The sequence below is a fragment of the Staurois parvus genome, unplaced genomic scaffold (genome assembly GCF_062004578.1).
Source record: "Staurois parvus isolate SC_StPar_1 unplaced genomic scaffold, SC_StPar_1.0 ptg000426l, whole genome shotgun sequence".
NCBI classification, from domain to species: Eukaryota; Metazoa; Chordata; class Amphibia; order Anura; family Ranidae; genus Staurois; species Staurois parvus.
In genome coordinates, this window is record NW_028318222.1 from 1587309 (window position 1) to 1606222 (window position 18914).

Genomic DNA, 18914 nt, shown 5'->3' on the forward strand with positions numbered 1-18914 from the left:
AGGGGAGGAACTTCTCAGTGTAATGAACAGAGAAATCGACAGATGGCTGTCTCCGCGCAAACTGAAAATCGGAACCATGTTGACCGACAACGGAAAGAACATGGTGTCTGCTCTGCGTCAAGGAAGGTTGTGCCATGCGCCATGCATGGCTCACGTGTTCAATCTGGTTGTCAAGCGGTTCCTAAAATCCTCCATCCCACTGCAAGACATCCTTAAAATGTCACGTAAACCTTGCATGCATTTCAGCCATTCCTACACCGCAAAGCACACCCTCCTTGAGCTGCAGCGGCAGAACGGAATTCCACAGCATCGCCTGATCTGCGACGTTGCAACAAGGTGGAATTCAACCCTACACATGGTAGACCGCCTTTACGAACAGCGAAAGGCCATCACCGATTTCATGATGTTACAAGCGGATAAAGGTACTCCCCTGTGTAACTTCGATGTCAGCCATTGGCAGCTCATGCGTGACACCTGCCGCTTGCTCAGGCCCTTTGAGGAGGCCACGCTATTCGTGAGTCGGCAGGACTATGGGATGAACGACGTCATTCCTCTGTTGCACGTCCTGGAACAAATGCTGTTAACAATGGCTGGTCAGGGTGCGGTAGATGTGGCGCACAGATCTCAACGCCACATGACCCCTGTGGGGGCAGAACAGGAAGAAGAGGAGGAGGTAGAGGAGGACATTTGTGCTCAGGAATTATTGAGTGAAATGGGTGGTTTTTCCACTCAGCGGACAGGAGTGGAGGAGCAGGAGCATCTGGTAGAGGAGGAGGAGGAGGAGACAGAGGACCCAGACGCACCGTGGCAGTATGCTGTGGAGATGGAGGCAGGGAGTCCCTCGCATTCCTTGGCACAAATGGCCCATAGCATGCTCGGTTGCTTGCATAGCGACAGCCGAATAATAACCATCAGACAGAGGGATGACTTTTGGCTGTCCACCTTGTTGGACCCTCGCTACCGTTCAAAAATGGTGGCCTTTTTCACACCTGCTGAGAGGGAGGCCAAAATAACGTACTATAAAAACCACCTATGTAGTCAGTTGGTCTCTGCCTTTGTGCGCCAACGTCCATCCTCAGACACTGTGGGCCCTGTGCGCTCGCGTTCCGCTGCCATGGCAGCAGGGGAGGGGTGGGGTGGTAGGAGCAGTGGCAGCTTCACCAGCAGCGGCTGCCTCAGTCTGCAGTCGATGATGAGTAGCTTTCTTCACCAGCGCAGTGAGGAAACTAGTAACCAGCCGCAGCAGCAGCAGCATCAGGTGGACCTGGAGCAGGACCTCAAACAACAGGCTTGGGCCTACTTGGACAGCACCCTTCCAACCGAGGTAGACAATCCCCTTGACTACTGGGCAACGAAACTTGACCTTTGGCCCCAACTAGCTGAATTTGCCCTTGAAAGGCTGTCATGCCCGGCCAGTAGCGTGGCATCGGAGCACGTGTTTAGTGCGGCAGGAGGTATTGTAACTCCGCGGAGGACACGACTGTCCACCCAAAGTGTGGAGAGACTCACGTTTGTGAAAATGAATCAGGCGTGGATTAGTCTGGATTTCAAACCACCAGTTCCTGACAACTGACTAAATCCGCCATGAATCATGCCCCTGCCATGTGCCACTTTCAGGTCTCCTCACACTGCTGGTGTGTTCAATTTTTTGTCATAGGGTGCTGGCAGATTACGGGCCTCCCATTGCTGCTGCCAGGCCCCTAATCTGCCATGGGCCCCTGTACCGCCTCCTCATGCTGCTGCCAGGTCCAGAGTCTCTCATGGGTCCCTGTACGGCCTCCCATTGCTGCTGTCTCCATCGCCACACTCTGCCATGTGCCACTTTCAGGTCTCCTCACACACTGCTGGTGTGTTCCATTTTTTGTCATAGGGTGCTGGCAGATTACGGGCCTCCCATAGCTGCTGCCAGGCCCCTAATCTGCCATGGGCCCCTGTACCGCCTCCCCATGCTGCTGCCAGGTCCACAGTGTCTCATGCCATGTGCCACTTTCAGGTCTCCTCACACTGCTGGTGTGTTCCATTTTTTGTCATAGGGTGCTGGCAGATTACGGGCCTCCCATTGCTGCTGCCAGGCCCCTAATCTGCCATGGGCCCCTATACCGCCTCCTCATGCTGCTGCCAGGTCCACAGTGTCTCATGGGTCCCTGTACGGCCTCCCATTGCTGCTGTCTCCATCGCGACACTCTGCCATGTGCCACTTTCAGGTCTCCTCACACACTGCTGGTGTGTTCCATTTTTTGTCATAGGGTGCTGGCAGATTACGGGCCTCCCATAGCTGCTGCCAGGCCCCTAATCTGCCATGGGCCCCTGTACCGCCTCCTCATGCTGCTGCCAGGTCCACAGTGTCTCATGCCATGTGCCACTTTCAGGTCTCCTCACACACTGCTGGTGTGTTCTATTTTTTGTCATAGGGTGCTGGCAGATTACGGGCCTCCCATAGCTGCTGCCAGGCCCCTTATCTGCCATGGGCCCCTGTACCGCCTCCTCATGCTGCTGCCAGGTCCAGAGTCTCTCATGGGTCCCTGTACGGCCTCCCATTGCTGCTGTCTCCATCGCCACACTCTGCCATTTGCCACTTTCAGGTCTCCTCACACACTGCTGGTGTGTTCCATTTTTTGTCATAGGGTGCTGGCAGATTACGGGCCTCCCATTGCTGCTGCCAGGCCCGTAATCTGCCATGGGCCCCGTACCAACTCCTCATGCTGCTGCCAGGCCCGTAATCTGTCATGGGCCCCTGTTGTCGCTTGTTGGAATATTCCGCTCGTTCAGATGCTCCTTCTCCTGCTACTCCTCTTCACGGATTCCGTCAGCAGTCTTTCTTGGAATCCGTTTCCAAGAGACAACAGTTTGCGAGCACGCACCCGACGGTGCAGAAGCTGAACGTCCTGCTGTCCAAGTTGCTGCTGCCAGGCTCGTAATCTGTCATGCGCCCCTGTACCGCCTCCTCATGCTGCTGCCAGGTCCAGAGTGTGTCATGGGTCCCTGTACGGCCTCCCATTGCTGCTGCCAGGCCCGTAATCTGCCATGGGCCCCCGTACCAACTCCTCATGCTGCTGCCAGGCCCGTAATCTGTCATGGGCCCCTGTACCGCCTCCTCATGCTGCTGCCAGGTCCAGAGTGTGTCATGGGTCCCTGTACGGCCTCCCATTGCTGCTGTCTCCATCGCCACACTCTGCCATGTGCCACTTTCAGGTCTCCTCACACTGCTGGTGGTTTCCATTTTTGTCATTGGGTGCTGTATGGCCTCCCATTGCTGCTGCCTCCACCGCCACACTGTGGCTCCACACTCTGGTTTTGGCCCCGTGACTGCCCAAATGAGTGAAGTGTGCGGTGATTCTAAGATCGACGGCACTCATCTGCATGTCATACTGACTGTCAGTATTATTTCTCTTCCCCAGCAGACTCCAAGGGCATTTAAATTAAAGGTACAGTGTTCTGCACTAATATAAAGGCTCTCTGAAGCCTAGAAACACCCTTTTATAAGTTAAATTCGCAGCGAATATATTCGACTCAAATCGAAATTTTTCCACGAATTCGCCGAATCAGTCGAATCGAATTTTTGAATACTTCGCTCATCTCTAACTATGATCACAGGGGGGAGTGGCAAGCCCTCTACATGACAATATATAGGGAGTGACAGGTACTCTTTTTGCAGACGTGTGGTTTATTATTTCTCCTCACTTCCAGGAGTGTCCCACTAGCATCAGCAAGGGCCTGGCAGCAGTTAGGAAATCCTTAAACGATCTGCAAAGACTGTCAGTACAGATTCCCTGGCCACTGACAGGACCTTTGTCGATGTCAGGGGCCAAGGATAACTGTGGAACAAACAGTATTTGACACTCCCAGAAGTGTCGGAGGTGCCTGAAAAAATAAAGCCTATTTCCAGCAAGGTGGGGGAGCGATATTAAAAAAAAAAAAAAAACCCAGCCTAACCCATAGGTAGGCAAAAACCTTTTCTCAGTATGTTTATCTAGTCAGAAATGGAATGGTGACTGGTTCTCTTCAAGCACCGTGCTTAGGTTTCATTTCATTATTGTCTTACAATCAGTTTAAGTTCTATCTTATATTATATAACACATTAAAAAAAAAAAAATGATCCTCCGGCAGCTGTGTTTAGTTTCCCTCCCAGGTGGTCTTCCAAAGGATGCAAAACAAGTATTCCACAAGGGAGAACACCGTACGTGAGAAGAAATCCTGATATTTATAGATCATGATTCATTGCACATATTAAAATTAAAATATTTGTAAAGGCCAGCTTACTAAAAATGATTTGTTGGAGTCTTCCAAGTTCTTCCTTAGCATGATGCTATTATGGTGATATTAAACCCTCAGTTTTTTTAAGAATTTTCATCTGCTGGTTAAATCTTACTGCATATGTTTTTATATTTTAATCCTTGCCAATGTTGCAGTTTAGGCTGATGCCATGACTGCTATCCCAGGTTTCCTGTTTCTCGGTGGCTCCTTTCTCTTGCAGCATCCTATGGAGCCACCCTTGCATGCAAGGACTAAAAAAGGTGTCTCCCTACACTGTATGCATCAATAGAAGCACACAGCCATGTAGTCTAGGATCACAAGGCACTTCCATGCTCTTCCTATCTTCTCACCTCTCCCTATTCCAAATTAAGAGACTGACTTGAGACTGTACTGTCCGTTGTTAATTCTATCTTGTGAAGAGCAAAAGTTCACAGAAACAGCTCTACAAGAGCAGGAGCCAGTTGCATTGGCATTTGTAAGCTGCAAGGGCTTGCATAAGAATTTTAACAAATAGTTCATGGGGACTGTGTTACACTAAAAATGCTGAGGGGTTAATACTGCCTTTAAATTCAGAAATTCTCTTTTACCTTGTAAACAACTGATGGAGACAATCATTTTCCTTATTATTGCTCACTAACCTATAAGAATGGATCCCATGCCTGGTATAGGTATGGTTTTACCTTGACTAACCGAATGCTACAGGAATGTCATTACTATGAACTGACCAACTAGACTAGAGGAATGTATCTCCCTTACAAGGTAATGCTACTTTCCAGGAGTTATGATTGGTTATTACTACCAATTAGTCCTGAATATACCACAGTCAAAACTTGGAATAAGTTAGTATCTCACCAGGGCTACGACACACACGCGTCTGGTTTGATCATCTTGCATGTCATAAAATGGGTGGGACTCCTTGGCGAAAGGCATCTATAGCTACGTTTTCTTGTTATATTTTTACAATATTATTTCATCTCCATCTGTTACTTAATTAAATGTTATATACAGTTTTATTTTACCTGCAAGTGTTTTATGATCTCTCTTTGCACATGGATGGGTATCTACAGTACAGGTACAGCTCTTTGCTCTTAGTGCTTTGCTTTTTGACCAGTTTCATCAAGTAGAACAATCCTGATGCAGGTTGTCATTTATACTTATTTTACAACATTTCTACCAATCTGGTAAACATGAGATTGTGATATACATACTGCTCTTCTTGTACAAGAGGACTTCAAAGCAATTTGACTCGTAGTTCTCAAACGTCTGCCTAACTTTTTCTATTGTCTTCTTGTCCGTCAGTTCGCCATACATAAAACTGCAAAACAAAGGAATATTTCACTTAGAAAGAACAAGTTTGTTTTTTCATTTTCTCCAAGATTTTAGAGAATAAAGATGAAGCAGATGAGGACCTACATCAGTACCGCGTTTAAAAACCTGATTTGGTTTGAACACCTCTCTGTAAATGACTAGAGTATTTAAACAGCAATTAGACACCTTCTATGATGGTAATAAAGACTGAATTAACACCATGGAGTTTAGTAGACATACCAGGGAAAGCATATACAGTATATACAAGTGAGGTACATATATATATATACATACACACACACACACACACAGTATATACACACAAAGAATCACCCTTAGCATTAGCATGCACATATATGGCTATAGTTACTCTGGTCTCCACGTGACAGGCTTTGACATGGAAGTCGATCGCTAAACCACCAATCGCTGTATTATTGGAGCTAGGAGGAGTGAAATGGTGTGTTTCTACAGCTCTAGTTTAAAGTTTGACTTAATCTCCCTATAATATATGTAAATCATGAATTTAAATTTCTTTTTTTTTTTTTTTTTAAACTTCCATCTTTCAGACATGTGCAGGCGAGTCATCTTACGATTTTCCTCTTCTGCAGCAGTGCCTGCTCTTTGATGCAGAACTGATGACGTCAGCCGAGCTCTCTGCATCATTCCACTATCAGTCCTGGGTGCTGCGGTGGTGTTCCTCGGAGGTCTATATTACCTTGCACTCATAGTATGTCCTCAGCTCAACTTAAAATTGAAACTCAAAAGGAAGTTCTGCTTTAACAGCCTCTTACCCCTGCTCCCCATTAATGGTTGGCACCTTTGGATACCCGATTCTGATAGGTACCCGGTCCCACTTCCACTGCGATCGCCTAGGCATTCTGAAGCAGAAGTTGTCCTCCCTCCCTGTAGTCTTCTGGGAAATGTGACAGGTCCCAAAAGACTATGGGACCATTCACAAGACTCAGCGTTACTCGCCCATGTGTAGTGGGCAACCGGTTGCGAAGCTGCAAGCTGTCACAGCCGGGTGCCCACACTGAAGATGCCCGTGCCAGGAAGAGTGGACTTCTGAGGTGAGGACACCGCGGGGTTGAGGGACAGGTGAGTGTCTGTTTTTTTAAAAGTCAGCAACTACAATTTTTTTAAAAATACATTTTTAAAGTGATTCTAAAAGGTTGTAATAAACAAAACAAAAACAAAAAAAAAAACCCCAAAAAACAAACATGCCCTACAGTATTTACCTGCTCTGTGCAATGATTTTGTACAGAGCTGCCCAATCCTCTTCTTTTTGGGTCCCTTGCCGGCAGTGCTGGCTCCTCTCCCCTTCGAGTGTCCCCAATAGTAAGAATCTTGCTATGGAGGCACTCCAGAGCCCTGCTCCTGCAAATGGACATTGTCCATTCACATACAGAACATGAGTTGGTTCTGCCCCCTGCTCTCTCCTTATTTGCTCACTGGCAGTGATTGACAGCAGCAGGAGCCAATGAGGGACCCCGGAGAGCCATAGCTCTCATGCACATTGCTGGATGGAGATGGGACTCATTTAAAGTATAGGGGGCTGAGGGGGGAGCTGCATCCAGGTGGTTTCTGTACCTTACTGCACAGAATCTGTTAAAGCAAAAAACCTGCCTTTGCCTTTACATTTTGTACTACATGTGGTTCTAAAGGACATACCCCTGCCATGCCCCCCACCCCCGTAACATGGACTATGAAAAAAATATCTAAAAGAAAGATTGATCAAAGCAGAACTAAAAGGCAAAACCTTCCTCTCCACCGCCTCCCCCCCCCCCCCCCCAAGTAGGAAAGGGTTATAACCATTGTCATTAGGATATTTCCCTTTACTTCTTGTCCCATAACCAAAACAAAAAGTGTCCTTATTGAAAGATTTAATCTCTATTCCTGTTCTTGTGACAATTGTTCACCTTTAATTATACTTTAATCCTACGCATTCATTTGTCATCAATATTTTTTCTTTACACCGACCACGTAAAGTAACACACTCAATAATAAAGAGGATGAACACTATTTATTGGAGCATAAACTTTTGTTTGTTAAACACTACATTCTTATATGCTAAATATCCCATTCCTCTGAAATGCGATCTGAATGTGGATCTTGCTTTAGAGTCTTCGAACAGGTGGTTAGGAAGCGATGTGATGCTTCCTCCCTGCCCATTTTAACATTTTTGTAACATGCTGCAACTACATGCACTGCATGCGGTTGAGAGGCATTTGGCTGAGTATGTCACGTTCGGTGGGCAGCCCGCTACATGTCAAGTACACTTTGCCACTGGTAAGAAGCAAACCATCACGACCTCAGCATGTAAACACCCCCGTCTGCTGCCTATTGCAGTTTAAAGTGTTACTAAACCCAGGCCCTGCATTCACTATATCTGGTCTCCCACAGTACACACAACATGGAAATGCAGTTATTTTAGTAAATATAAACTGCTAAATACTTTTTTTCATGAACAGTATATAGCAGTCATGTGACTTCTATCAGTGTCCAGCAGAGCACAGGTTAAAGCTTGTAGGAGGAGTTTTCATTCTCTCTTGATTGTCCTATGAGGCTGCAGGACCCCTGACCCTCTGCTTGGACAGTGCTGACTGGCCCTGTGCTGATCACGTGCACTCTCCCAAGAAAGGAAAAACTCTCTAGCAAAACACACCAAACTGAGCATGTGCAGCTTGCCCCCAAGGCCCTGTTCTATCAGCAGATGGACTGGGGACAGTAGAAGAAGGGGAGGATCAGAGAATACAGGATCAAACATCCTATTTGCACAATGTAGAGGATTAACCCCTTAGGTTCCACAGTGAGTGTAACAAGCATGTTTTACTGCATATACAGACTGATTTTATTGTTGTGCGTTTAGTAACACTAAGGGGGGGGGGGGGGTTGGCAAATGGCAAAAACACATCTCAACCGCACGTTTCAATGAAGCCTTATAAAGTTCTATACAGCAGAACAAAAAGGAAGGACCACTGAGGAGCAAATAGGGACAGAGGAATTTAGTACTAAAAAAGGGACATTTGGAAACGATGAAAGTATAATAGATTCATCACTAAAATACAATCTCTATGTATAACTGGGAACAAAAAAGAACCGCTGTGTTGCCCAAATGAACCAATTGGCTTTCCTTTTGCCATGTTCTGCCTACCAGGTAGAAGGCGCTCCAACAATACTTATGTCCTTTGAACACGCTTCTACTGTTTACTATGGCTTGCAGTTTACACTTGTGGTGTGCGTTTCAGAGGTTTGGTTAATGAATCCCCAGCCGTTCATGTTTACATATCTGATGTTTGTGTCTTGATTGTTGGGCACTGGGAACATTTCATGCAACTGTACAAGTTAATTGGGTATCGCATTTGTGCTTCAGGACATAATGTTTACATGAGAGCGTTTATTCTCTTATCTAAAGTAATGCTATGTATAATTGATATTGATTTTGCACTTCAGTAATACAAACACAGTTTCTCCACATTTATAATGAATGTATGTAACCAAAGCATAACATGAAATACTATAGAGCTAATCAGGAGTGATGTTTTTATTACCTATAATGTAAAACAAATAGTAGAAGCTTTAGTCTGAAAGTCTGTTCCGCCCAAAACTGATATTCAGCACGGTGACAGCAATTTAAAGCCCGACTCCAGGTTTGAAAGAAAAAAAAAATATATATCCCCACACAAGTTAAAAGTAGTTGTAGCCCTTCCTAATAACAAAATTGTATGTAAACAGATAAAATCAAGCATGAAGGGCAGCACAGTGGCTAAGTGGTTAGCACTTCAGCCTGGCAGTAATAGGGTCCTTTGAATCCCAACCATGGCACTACCTGCCTGGAGTCTGCATGTTCTCCCTGTGCCTGCATGAGTTTCCTCCGGGTACTCCAGTTTCCTCCCACACTCCAAATATATGCTGGTAGGTTCATTGGCTCCCGTCTAAATTGGCCCGAGTATTTGTGTGTATGAATGCGAGTTAGGGATCTTAGACTGTACGCCCCTCGAGGACCAGGACTGATGTGAATGTACAATATATAGGTAAAGTGCTGTGTAAATTGACAGAGCTGTACAAGTACCTGAAATAAACAAAGAGGCAGTGATCTTTGGTTTTTTTTCATTTACAGTTTTTCCATCTTCCGAACTGCATGGCACATGATTGCTCTCAGATTCACAGTAATGCACGGCCCTGCCAAGGGGCATGTTCACTGTCTGAGTATTTATGTCAGAGCAGAAAATTACATTGACCTGAGCTTCTGTGTTTCCATGCCAATGAAACACAATTAGACGGGCAACAAGCATCACTTCCTCCACTTTCCCCATCCGAGAGCAGGGATGGGAGGGGCTTAGCACTGACTACAGAAGATACAGATGCACTGTGCAATAACACAGCATGCCTGTATCTTTACCAAAATGACAGAAGACAAACTGACCACAGTAGTATGGTTTGACTACCATGCTACCGTGGTCAGTTTACTTGCGCGTTCACTGTCGGGGCATTTACATTAGAGCCAGAAATTACGTTGACACAAGCTTCTGTGTTTCCATGCCATTTAGAACACAATTAAACCAGGCAGAAAGCATCACTTCCCCCACTTTCTCTCTCCGAGAGCAGGGTTGGGCGGGGCTTAGCACGGACTGTGGAAGATACAGGCGCACTGTGCAAGAACACAGCATGCCTGTTACTTTACTGAGATGAGAGAAGACAAACTGACCACAATAGCATGGATCGACTACCATGCTATCGTGGTCAGTTTACTTGTACGAGGAGTTGCACAGACAGGATTTACCAGGTATATTAGATCATCGGCAGCCAGAAAAAACAACACAGACACGAGAAATTACATTCAAATAACTTAAGGTAGAACTTTAGGCAAAAAAATTTTTTTTATTCATTTTGAATAGTGTAAGGAAGGGTTATAACCCCATTTCAGATTTTTTTTTTTCGCCATCTGTGTCTCATTGTGGAGATTTCCCTTCACTTCTTGTCCCATAGCAAAACAGTAAATAAGAGAAAATCATTTCATTGGACTAGCATCCCCATTGGAGAATTTCCCAACTGTTACTTTTCTGGGGACAACACGAAATTTGGGATTTTCTTTTACTTTCACTTTCAATGATAATGGTAAACAGGACAAATAGAGAGGATGAATCTCCTTAATGGAGGCACAGACAGCAACAAAAACTGACAGGTGTTTAATTCCTCTCCACTCTATCCAAAAGGAAAAAAAAAAAAAACACTTTAAAGTGGTTTTAAAGGAAACACATTTTTATCTTAATGTATTCCCTGCTTGAAAGTAAAAAATGTCCCTGTAGTTGTATCACCCCCCCCCACCCACACACACACACACACACACACCTCCCTAAATACCGAGACTCAATCCAGCACTGTACCCATCTGCAACAGCTCTCCATTTCTCTCTGATCTCACAGGACACAGAGGCAGCAATTGGCTCCTGCTGTTGTCAATCAAATCCTGTGAGCTGTAAGAAGGGGCAGGGCCGAGCCACGCTGCTTGTCTATGGACGCCCACAGCCCGGCTCAGGAGAAGGCCCACACAGGTGCCCCCATAGCACACATCTTGCTATGGAGGCACATGCAGGGAAGGAGGAGCAGAGATCGCCAGCAGGGGACCCCAGAAGAGGAGATACAGGGACTGCTCTGTACAATGGTAACCTGTTTATTATTTTGGAAAAAAAAAAACATTGGAATCACTTTACAATAAAAATAAAATCAGGTCTTGCTGCAGTATTCACCTCTCCTTTACTTTTCCCCCAAATAATTACTGCTCTGCAATCAACAGCAAGGCCTCTTCCTGGCTGGATGATGATTAGTGTCATTAAACCTATGCCCTGTGAGCCCAGAGCATAATGAACACAGCACTTGGGACAAACAGGAAAATTAAGCATGCCCTTGCATGGTTCTGTATTCAGCAGTATGCACAACCCACCCACTAACCAACAAATTAAGATGACGAGGACAAGAACAAGACAAGAAGAAAAACCTGAAAAAAAAAAAAAAAAAAAAAAAAAGAAGGAGGTAGGAACATAGCTCCCAACTGTCGCTGATTTCGAGGGACTGTCGCTCAGTTGAAACAAACTCCCTCTGTCCCTCATTCCTCCATTGTCCCTCATTTTGGTCTTATCTATATAGGATCTATATAAAATTCACTATCAAAAAGTGGTTTACAGTGCTAAAACATTCATTCAATTTCTAAATGGCTGTATCTGGAAATCTCAAAAGCCAATATAAAAGAATAATAGTGATAAAAAAAGCACTTGTGAGTTTCTCCAATCTTTTTTTGAATAATTCTCCTTTAAGAGGAGTGTGGCAGGGTGTGTATCCTATGCTTACATATTTTTGCTAATAGGTGTCCCTTTTATCTGTCTCAGAAAGTTGGGAGGTACACTATATTGCCAAAAGTATTGGGCTAGCCCTCCAAATCATTGGATTCAGGTGTTCCAATCACCTCCATGGCCACAGGTGTATAAAACCATCACAAAGGCATGCAGACTGCTTCTACAAACATTTGTGAAACAATGGGTCGCTCTCAGGAACTCAGTGAATTCAAGTGTGGTACGATAATAGGTTGACACCTGTCCAATAAGTCCATCCGTGAAATTTGCTACTAAATATTCCACGCTCAACTGTTAATGGTATTATAACAAAGTGGAAGCAACTGGGAACAGCAGCAACTCAGCCACGAAGTGAAAGGCCACGTAAAATGACAGAGCGGGGTCAGCGCATGCTGAAGCGCACAGTGCGCAGAAGTCTCCAACTGTCTGCAGAGTCAATAAAGACCTATTAAACCTTGTGTGGCCTTCAGATTAGCACAACAGTGCATAGAGAGCTTCATGGAATGGGTTTCCATGGCCGAGCAGCTGCATCCAAGCCTTACATCACCAAGTGCAATGCAAAGTGTCAGATGCAGTGGTGTAAAGCACACTGCCACTGGACTCTAGAGCAGTGGAGACATGTTCTCTGGAGTGATGAATCACGCTTCTCTGTCTGGCAATCTGATGGACATGTCTGGATTTGGTGGTTGCCAGGAGAATGGTACTTGCCTGACTGCATTGTGCCAAGTGTAAAGTTTGGTGGAGGGGGGATTATGGTGTGGGGTTGTTTTTCAGGGGTTGGGTTGGCCCCATAGTTCCAGTGGAGGGAACTCTTAAGGCATCAGCATACCAAGACATTTTGGACAATTTCATGCTCCCAACTTTGTGGGAACAGTTTGGGGATGGCCCCTTCCTGTTCCAACATGACTGCACACCAGTGGACAAATCAAGGTCCATAAAAGACATGGATAAGCAAGTTTGGGGTGAAGAAACTTGACTGGCCTGCACAGAGTCCTGACCTCAACCCGATAGAACACCTTTGGGATGAATTAGAGTGGAGACTGCGATCCAGGCCTTCTCGTCCGACATCAGTGCCTGACCTCACAAATACTCTTCTGGAAGAATGGTCAAACATTCCCATAGACACCCTCCTAAACCTTGTGGACAGCCTTCCCAGAAGAGTTGAAGCTGCTATAGCTGCAAAAGGTGGGCCAACTCAATATTAAACCCTACGGACTAAGACAGGCAGGCATTCCAATACTTTTGGCAATATAGTGTATATACATATAGATTTAAAGAAAAAAAAAGAAGGATGGGGCAAGAAACAATAATTATTACCATTATGGCCATGTAAGAAATTCAACTTACTGGCATATATGCATGAGTCCTATTGTTCTAACTAAAATACAACTCAGTTTAGGTGTTGTTGACAGGCCAGGGCAAAGAAGACTTAAACCTATAGGTGGCAGAGACAACTATTTTAAAGGAAAATCCTAGAGAACTGTAGTCACACTGAACTAATAAACTTAAAGTAGGTCTTTGGCCAAGCTACAGACAGTAAAATACTTATAATATTAACAAGCAGTAAGAGTTTAAAGCAAGTCATCACTGACCTCTGCGGCTGCAGGCGCATTAGAGTAATTCATCTGCAAAGCTCACAACAGAAGCACTGAAGTTCTTTAGGCTAAAGTTTAGGCCTGATTTTTATAGTATAGTTACATTGCTTGGACAAATGCAAGTATGCCTATCTCATACATGACTGATGCCTGTGAAAGCTGCAAATCACAGTATTAGTCGCTGCTGCTACAGTCACGGTTTCTCAATAGGGATGCTGCAGCACCCTGGGGTGCCGTGAAGAGTCCCCAAGGGTGCCACAAGATAATGACCAAAAATTCCTCCATCTAAGCAGTAATCTTAGGTGCCAGTCCGCTGTCTCAAACATGCATGTAGCTGCCTCAGGCAATCAGAAAGATGTACAGGCCTCCCGACTGTTTCCTGCCAACCGATGACATCATCATCGGTTGCTAAGGGGCTGGTCGGGAGCCCACACAGCTTTCTGGGATGTGATACTTCCTGCTTTCCTGTCGGTGTAGCTGGGGAGGCAAATGCAGGTGTCTGAGAGGGGTGAAGAAACCATGAGGAGGCTATGCAGCGGGCTGCATACATATGAGCTCTGGGAGCTACAATATATATGAACATGAAAGTGAAAGACAGCCAATATATATATATATATATATATATATATATATATATATATAAAATATGGATGTATGTCGTATGTATATATGTGAATGTATGTTTGTGTATGTATATATATATATATATATATATATATATATATATATATATATAAATAAAAATGTTCAGCTAGTTCCATATATATTTGGACACAGGAATAATTTTAGTTTTTTTCAGGTATTGACCAGAACATGTTCAAGCTATAGTTATATAATGGATATGGGCTGAAAGTGCACACTCTCAGGTTTAATTTGAGGATATGTACATCCAAACTGGAGGAAGGGTTTAGGAATTACAGCTTTTAAGATTAGCCATCCCCACTTTTTCAAGGGACCAAAAGTAATTGGACAATTGAATCAAAAGCTGTTTCATGGCCATGTGTGGGCTACTCTTTCATCATTTCTTCATCAAGCAAGTAAAAGTAGAGTTGATTCTAAGTACATGCATGGCTTTCAGTGGCACTTGGTCATTGGTGTTTATTGATGATGTAACAAAAGCAGCCGGATGTATTCTGCAGTGTTTAGAGATATACGGTTAGCCCAGGATTCAGCCAAATGCAGCAAAGTTGATTGGATGGCGCTTCACAGTACAGATGGACAATGATCCAAAACACACTGCAAAAGCAACCCAGGAGCTTTTGAAGGAAAAGAAGCAGAATATTTTGCAATGGTCGAGTCAATCACCTGATCTCAACCCAACTGAGCATGGATTCACTTGCTGAAGGCAAAACTAAAGGCAGAAAGACCCACAAACAAAGAACAACTGAAGACAGCTGCAGTTAGAGCCTGGCAAAGCATCAGAAAGGAGGAAACCCAGTCTTTGGTAATGTCCATGGGTTCCAAACTTCAGGCAGTCATTGCCAGTAAAGGATTCTCCACAAAATATTAAAAATTAACATTTTAGTTATGATTAGATTCAATTGTCCAATTACTTTTGGTCCCTTGAAAAAGGGGGGATGGCTAATCTTAAGAGCTGTAATTCCTGCAATTTGGATATACATACCCTCAAATTAAATCTGAGAGTGTGCACTTTCAGCCCATATCCATTATATAACTATAGCTTGACTATGTTTTGGTCAATACCTAAAAAAAAAAAAAAAAATTGTGCCTGTGTCCAAATACATATGGGCCTATGTATGTATGTGTGTGTGTGTGTATATATATATATATATATATATATATATATATAAATATATAAATGTACGTGTGTATGTACAGTATATGTATGTATTCCTATATGTCACTTTTGTACATGACCCCTACACTCTCTTCAATCAGGACCACTTTTCTAAGCTAGCAGGACTGCTTTTTCAGGAGGCTGTACACACTATCAGTAAGGAATGCTACTCCTCTGAAAGGTAATTCATGCTTGGATCACTTTTCAGATTAATTTGACAGGTGGAGAGGAGGTGATATCGCATTGTTTTACCATCCCTCAGCCTCACATGTGAATAAGCGCTTAGGCTAGGTTCACAATATTGTGGGTTTGTGGGCCACGCTTGCTCGGGCACAACAGCTCATTCATTTAACGGGCTGCTATGCTTGCATTTCATGCAGGTTAAAAGTTCCTGCACCATTTTAAAACCGCAGCGGCCAGAAAATTGAATGGTGCTTTTGCACCACACGATTTCCTAGTGGTTCCCACATCTGCAAATGTGCTGCATTTTTAGACACATGAGGGTCCCATTAAGAATGAATGGCAGCCCCATGTGTCTGTAAAGAGCAGCGCGTTGTAGCTACAGGTGGTTGCGGGAACAGCTGCGATACCCCCAACCACACACAGTGGCATGAACCTAGCCTTAGACTGGGGTGCCTTGAGACTGAACATACTTTCAAAGGGTGCCTTGACTGAAAAAAGGTTGAGAAACACCGTTACAAGGATAGCAGCAGCCCCGTGGTTTCAGTCTAGAGTGGCTGCCCTTGTGCTTAGTAACAACAGGGGGTATGCACATTCTTTGATTGAATTGGGTGGAGATTGTTAGGTCTCCACCACACTTCTTTACCTTGTCCAATCTGAGCCCACCTTGAATCCAATTAAAAAAATTCAAAGCCTTCTCTGAGCAGTGGCAGTGCCAAACGAGAGACTCCATGTTGAAGGGCAGCTGCTCAGCACTGGACCCGAAAGATCACTGCTATCACAGTGGTAGAGCCAACTACTACAGTGATTTGCAGCTTACACGTGATTGGTCTAGTATATGTGCATACCTCCGCTGGTCTATTCTTAACCAAATGTAATTATGTTATAAAATCATCCCTGAAGTTCAGATTTCAAGTCTACTCCCTCCGTAACTCAGAATACTCGTGATCTCTTTACTGAGCTTCTGCTCTGTTTAAATTAGAGATCGGAAAGCTGCTGTGTCACTAACGTGAAGAGAGAGAAGGGGGAGCTGAGCTGGTAAAAGGACTTCAATGCTTATGCAATAGAAGTCATGTAAACGCTGGTGCCTCTTTAGTTCTATGATGTATTTACTAATGTCTGAGAAAGATATATGTGACTTGTTTCAATGTTCCAGTCTGATCACTGGGGGAGAAAATTCTATGAAGAAGGCTCTTTCTCCTGTCTATAGCAGACAGATAACATCACTTCAGCCTTTAAGGTGCATTCATACTTAAGCGTTTTGTAGTTCGAAGCTCCAAAAGCGTTCAAACTTAAAAAATCAATTGTTCTCTAAGGTGTCTGTTCATGCGATCAGATGTGAACAGGCACCATAGAGAACATTGATTTTTTTAAGTTTGAGCTTTTTTGGAGCTTTGAACTACAAAAAGCTCAAGTGAGAATGCAGCCTTAAGCACTGTACACATGATGACAATATCGGACGAATGATCTCCATTTTTGGTTTTTTTGCATGCTAGTCTCATATTATTATTATTATACAGTATTTATAAAGCGCCAATAGTTCGCTCAGCGCTGTACATTACAAAAGGGGGACAGAACATGTGACAGAACAATAACAATACAATGTAAAACATGAGGGGATTGAGGGCCCTGCTCTTTCGAGTTTACAATCTAGGAGGGAGGGGATGGTGGCACAGGAGGAGATAGCTGTGGGGAATGGAGTGGTAGGAAGAGTGGAGGAGGTCGGCAAGTTAGCAGGGGGTGGGTTAGGCTTCCCTGAAGAGATGGGTTTTCAGGATGCACCTAAAGGAGAGGAGAGTAGGTGATAATCTGATGGGTTGGGGCAGGGAGTTCCAGAGGATGGGTGACACCCTGGAGAAGTCCTGGAGGCGGGCATGGGAGGAGGAGACCAGGGAACTAGAGAGAAGGAGGTCTTGTGAGGAGCAGAGTGTGCGTGCTGGGCGGTACTTGGATATTAGGTCAGTGATGTAGTTCGGGGCAGTATGGTGGACAGCTTTGTACGTCGGTGTTAGGATTTTGAATTTGATCCGTTGTGCAATCAGAAGCCAGTGGAGGAATTGGCAGAGGGGGGTGGGGGAGATGGAGCTGTTGGAAAGGTGAATGAGTCTGGCAGCCGTATTCAGGATGGACTGAAGCGGGGATAGCCAGCGGCGAGGCAGGCCAGTGAGGAGGGAGTTGCAGTAGTCGAGTCGTGATATGATGAGGAAGTGGATGAGCTGTTTAGTGGTTTCTGGGGTTAGGTTGGTGATGTTGCGGAGGTGGAGTCTGCACGAGTTTGTTAAAGATTGGACTTGGGGCTGGAAGGATAGGTTGGAGTTCAGAATGACACCAAGTACTCTGGCCTGCGGGGCGGGTTTGATGGTGGCGTTGTTGGATGTGATGGAGAAGTCAATGGGGGGTGGTGTCCGGGCTGGGGGGAAGACAAGAAACTCGGTTTTGGAGAGGTTCAGTTTAAGGAAGTGGAGTGACATCCAGTCTGATATGTCGCTCAGTAGGTGTGTGATTCGGGCGGAGACCGAGGGGGTGAGGTGAAGAAAGTGAAGAGGTTACAGAAGTTAAGAAAATTGTTGTACGACAGAATAAAAATTCCAAAGTGATATAAGGTATTGCATTGTATTTGTATTGTATTTTCAGATGAAAACTGTACTGAATAAATGAAAATGCTTCCATGCTTGTCCCTTTGATTAATTTCGGAAAAAAGCTATTTACTAATGATCATATTATCGTACGATCACTTTGAAACCGGTATTTTTCGCATGATTTTCTGATCGTGTGTACTAGTTTTTAGTTTAACTAAAGGCATATTTATTTGTTTATTTTAGATTTGGTTACAGGTGAAGGCACAGCATCACTTTCAGGTTTTTATTGCTGTCCGTGACCCTGTTAGGGAGATTTGCTCTAAATTGTTCTGATCACCAATGTCACAGAAAATTATAGTGAAAGTAAATCCAAAATTTTGAGTTGTCACCAGAACAGGAACAGAGGGGAAATTTTCCAAAAAGGGACACTCGTGCCCACAACATGTGTCTGAGAAAATACTTCCCTCGCATTGTAAAGATTTACGTTCATGTCTTGCACGGACTACAGGGGAGGAAGTGAAGGGAAATCTCCCTAAGAAACAGATGGAAAAAAAAATTCACATTGGATTTAAGCTTCACTTATTCTATCCAAAATTTAAAAAAAATGGTTTCAGATATTCTTTAAGATCTTTGATGACTTTTTTTCTGAAAACTCTGAATTAAATATAATTTCCACATCCAGTTACAAAAGGTCAAATGTAAAAAGTCATGTATGATGGGAATGCAGCAGATTCTGATTTATACTAATATGGCCCCAGATAAATTATTCTACTTTTTTCAGTAGAAAGATACCTGTTGTTATTAAAAAAAATAAAAAACATACATAAGACAATCCATTTAAACCTCAGTAG

General features: G+C 44.2%; 1 protein-coding gene across 1 annotated transcript in view; it reads right to left on the reverse strand.

Moving 5' to 3' along the window:
- KCNH5 (potassium voltage-gated channel subfamily H member 5) overlaps nucleotides 1–18914 on the reverse strand; it is a 401260-nt gene that overhangs the window by 311836 nt on the left and 70510 nt on the right. The window contains exon 3 of the mRNA XM_089687483.1: nucleotides 5463–5569. Within this exon, the coding sequence (XP_089543609.1) occupies nucleotides 5463–5569 (107 nt within the window). The remainder of the gene's footprint in view (nucleotides 1–5462; nucleotides 5570–18914) is intronic.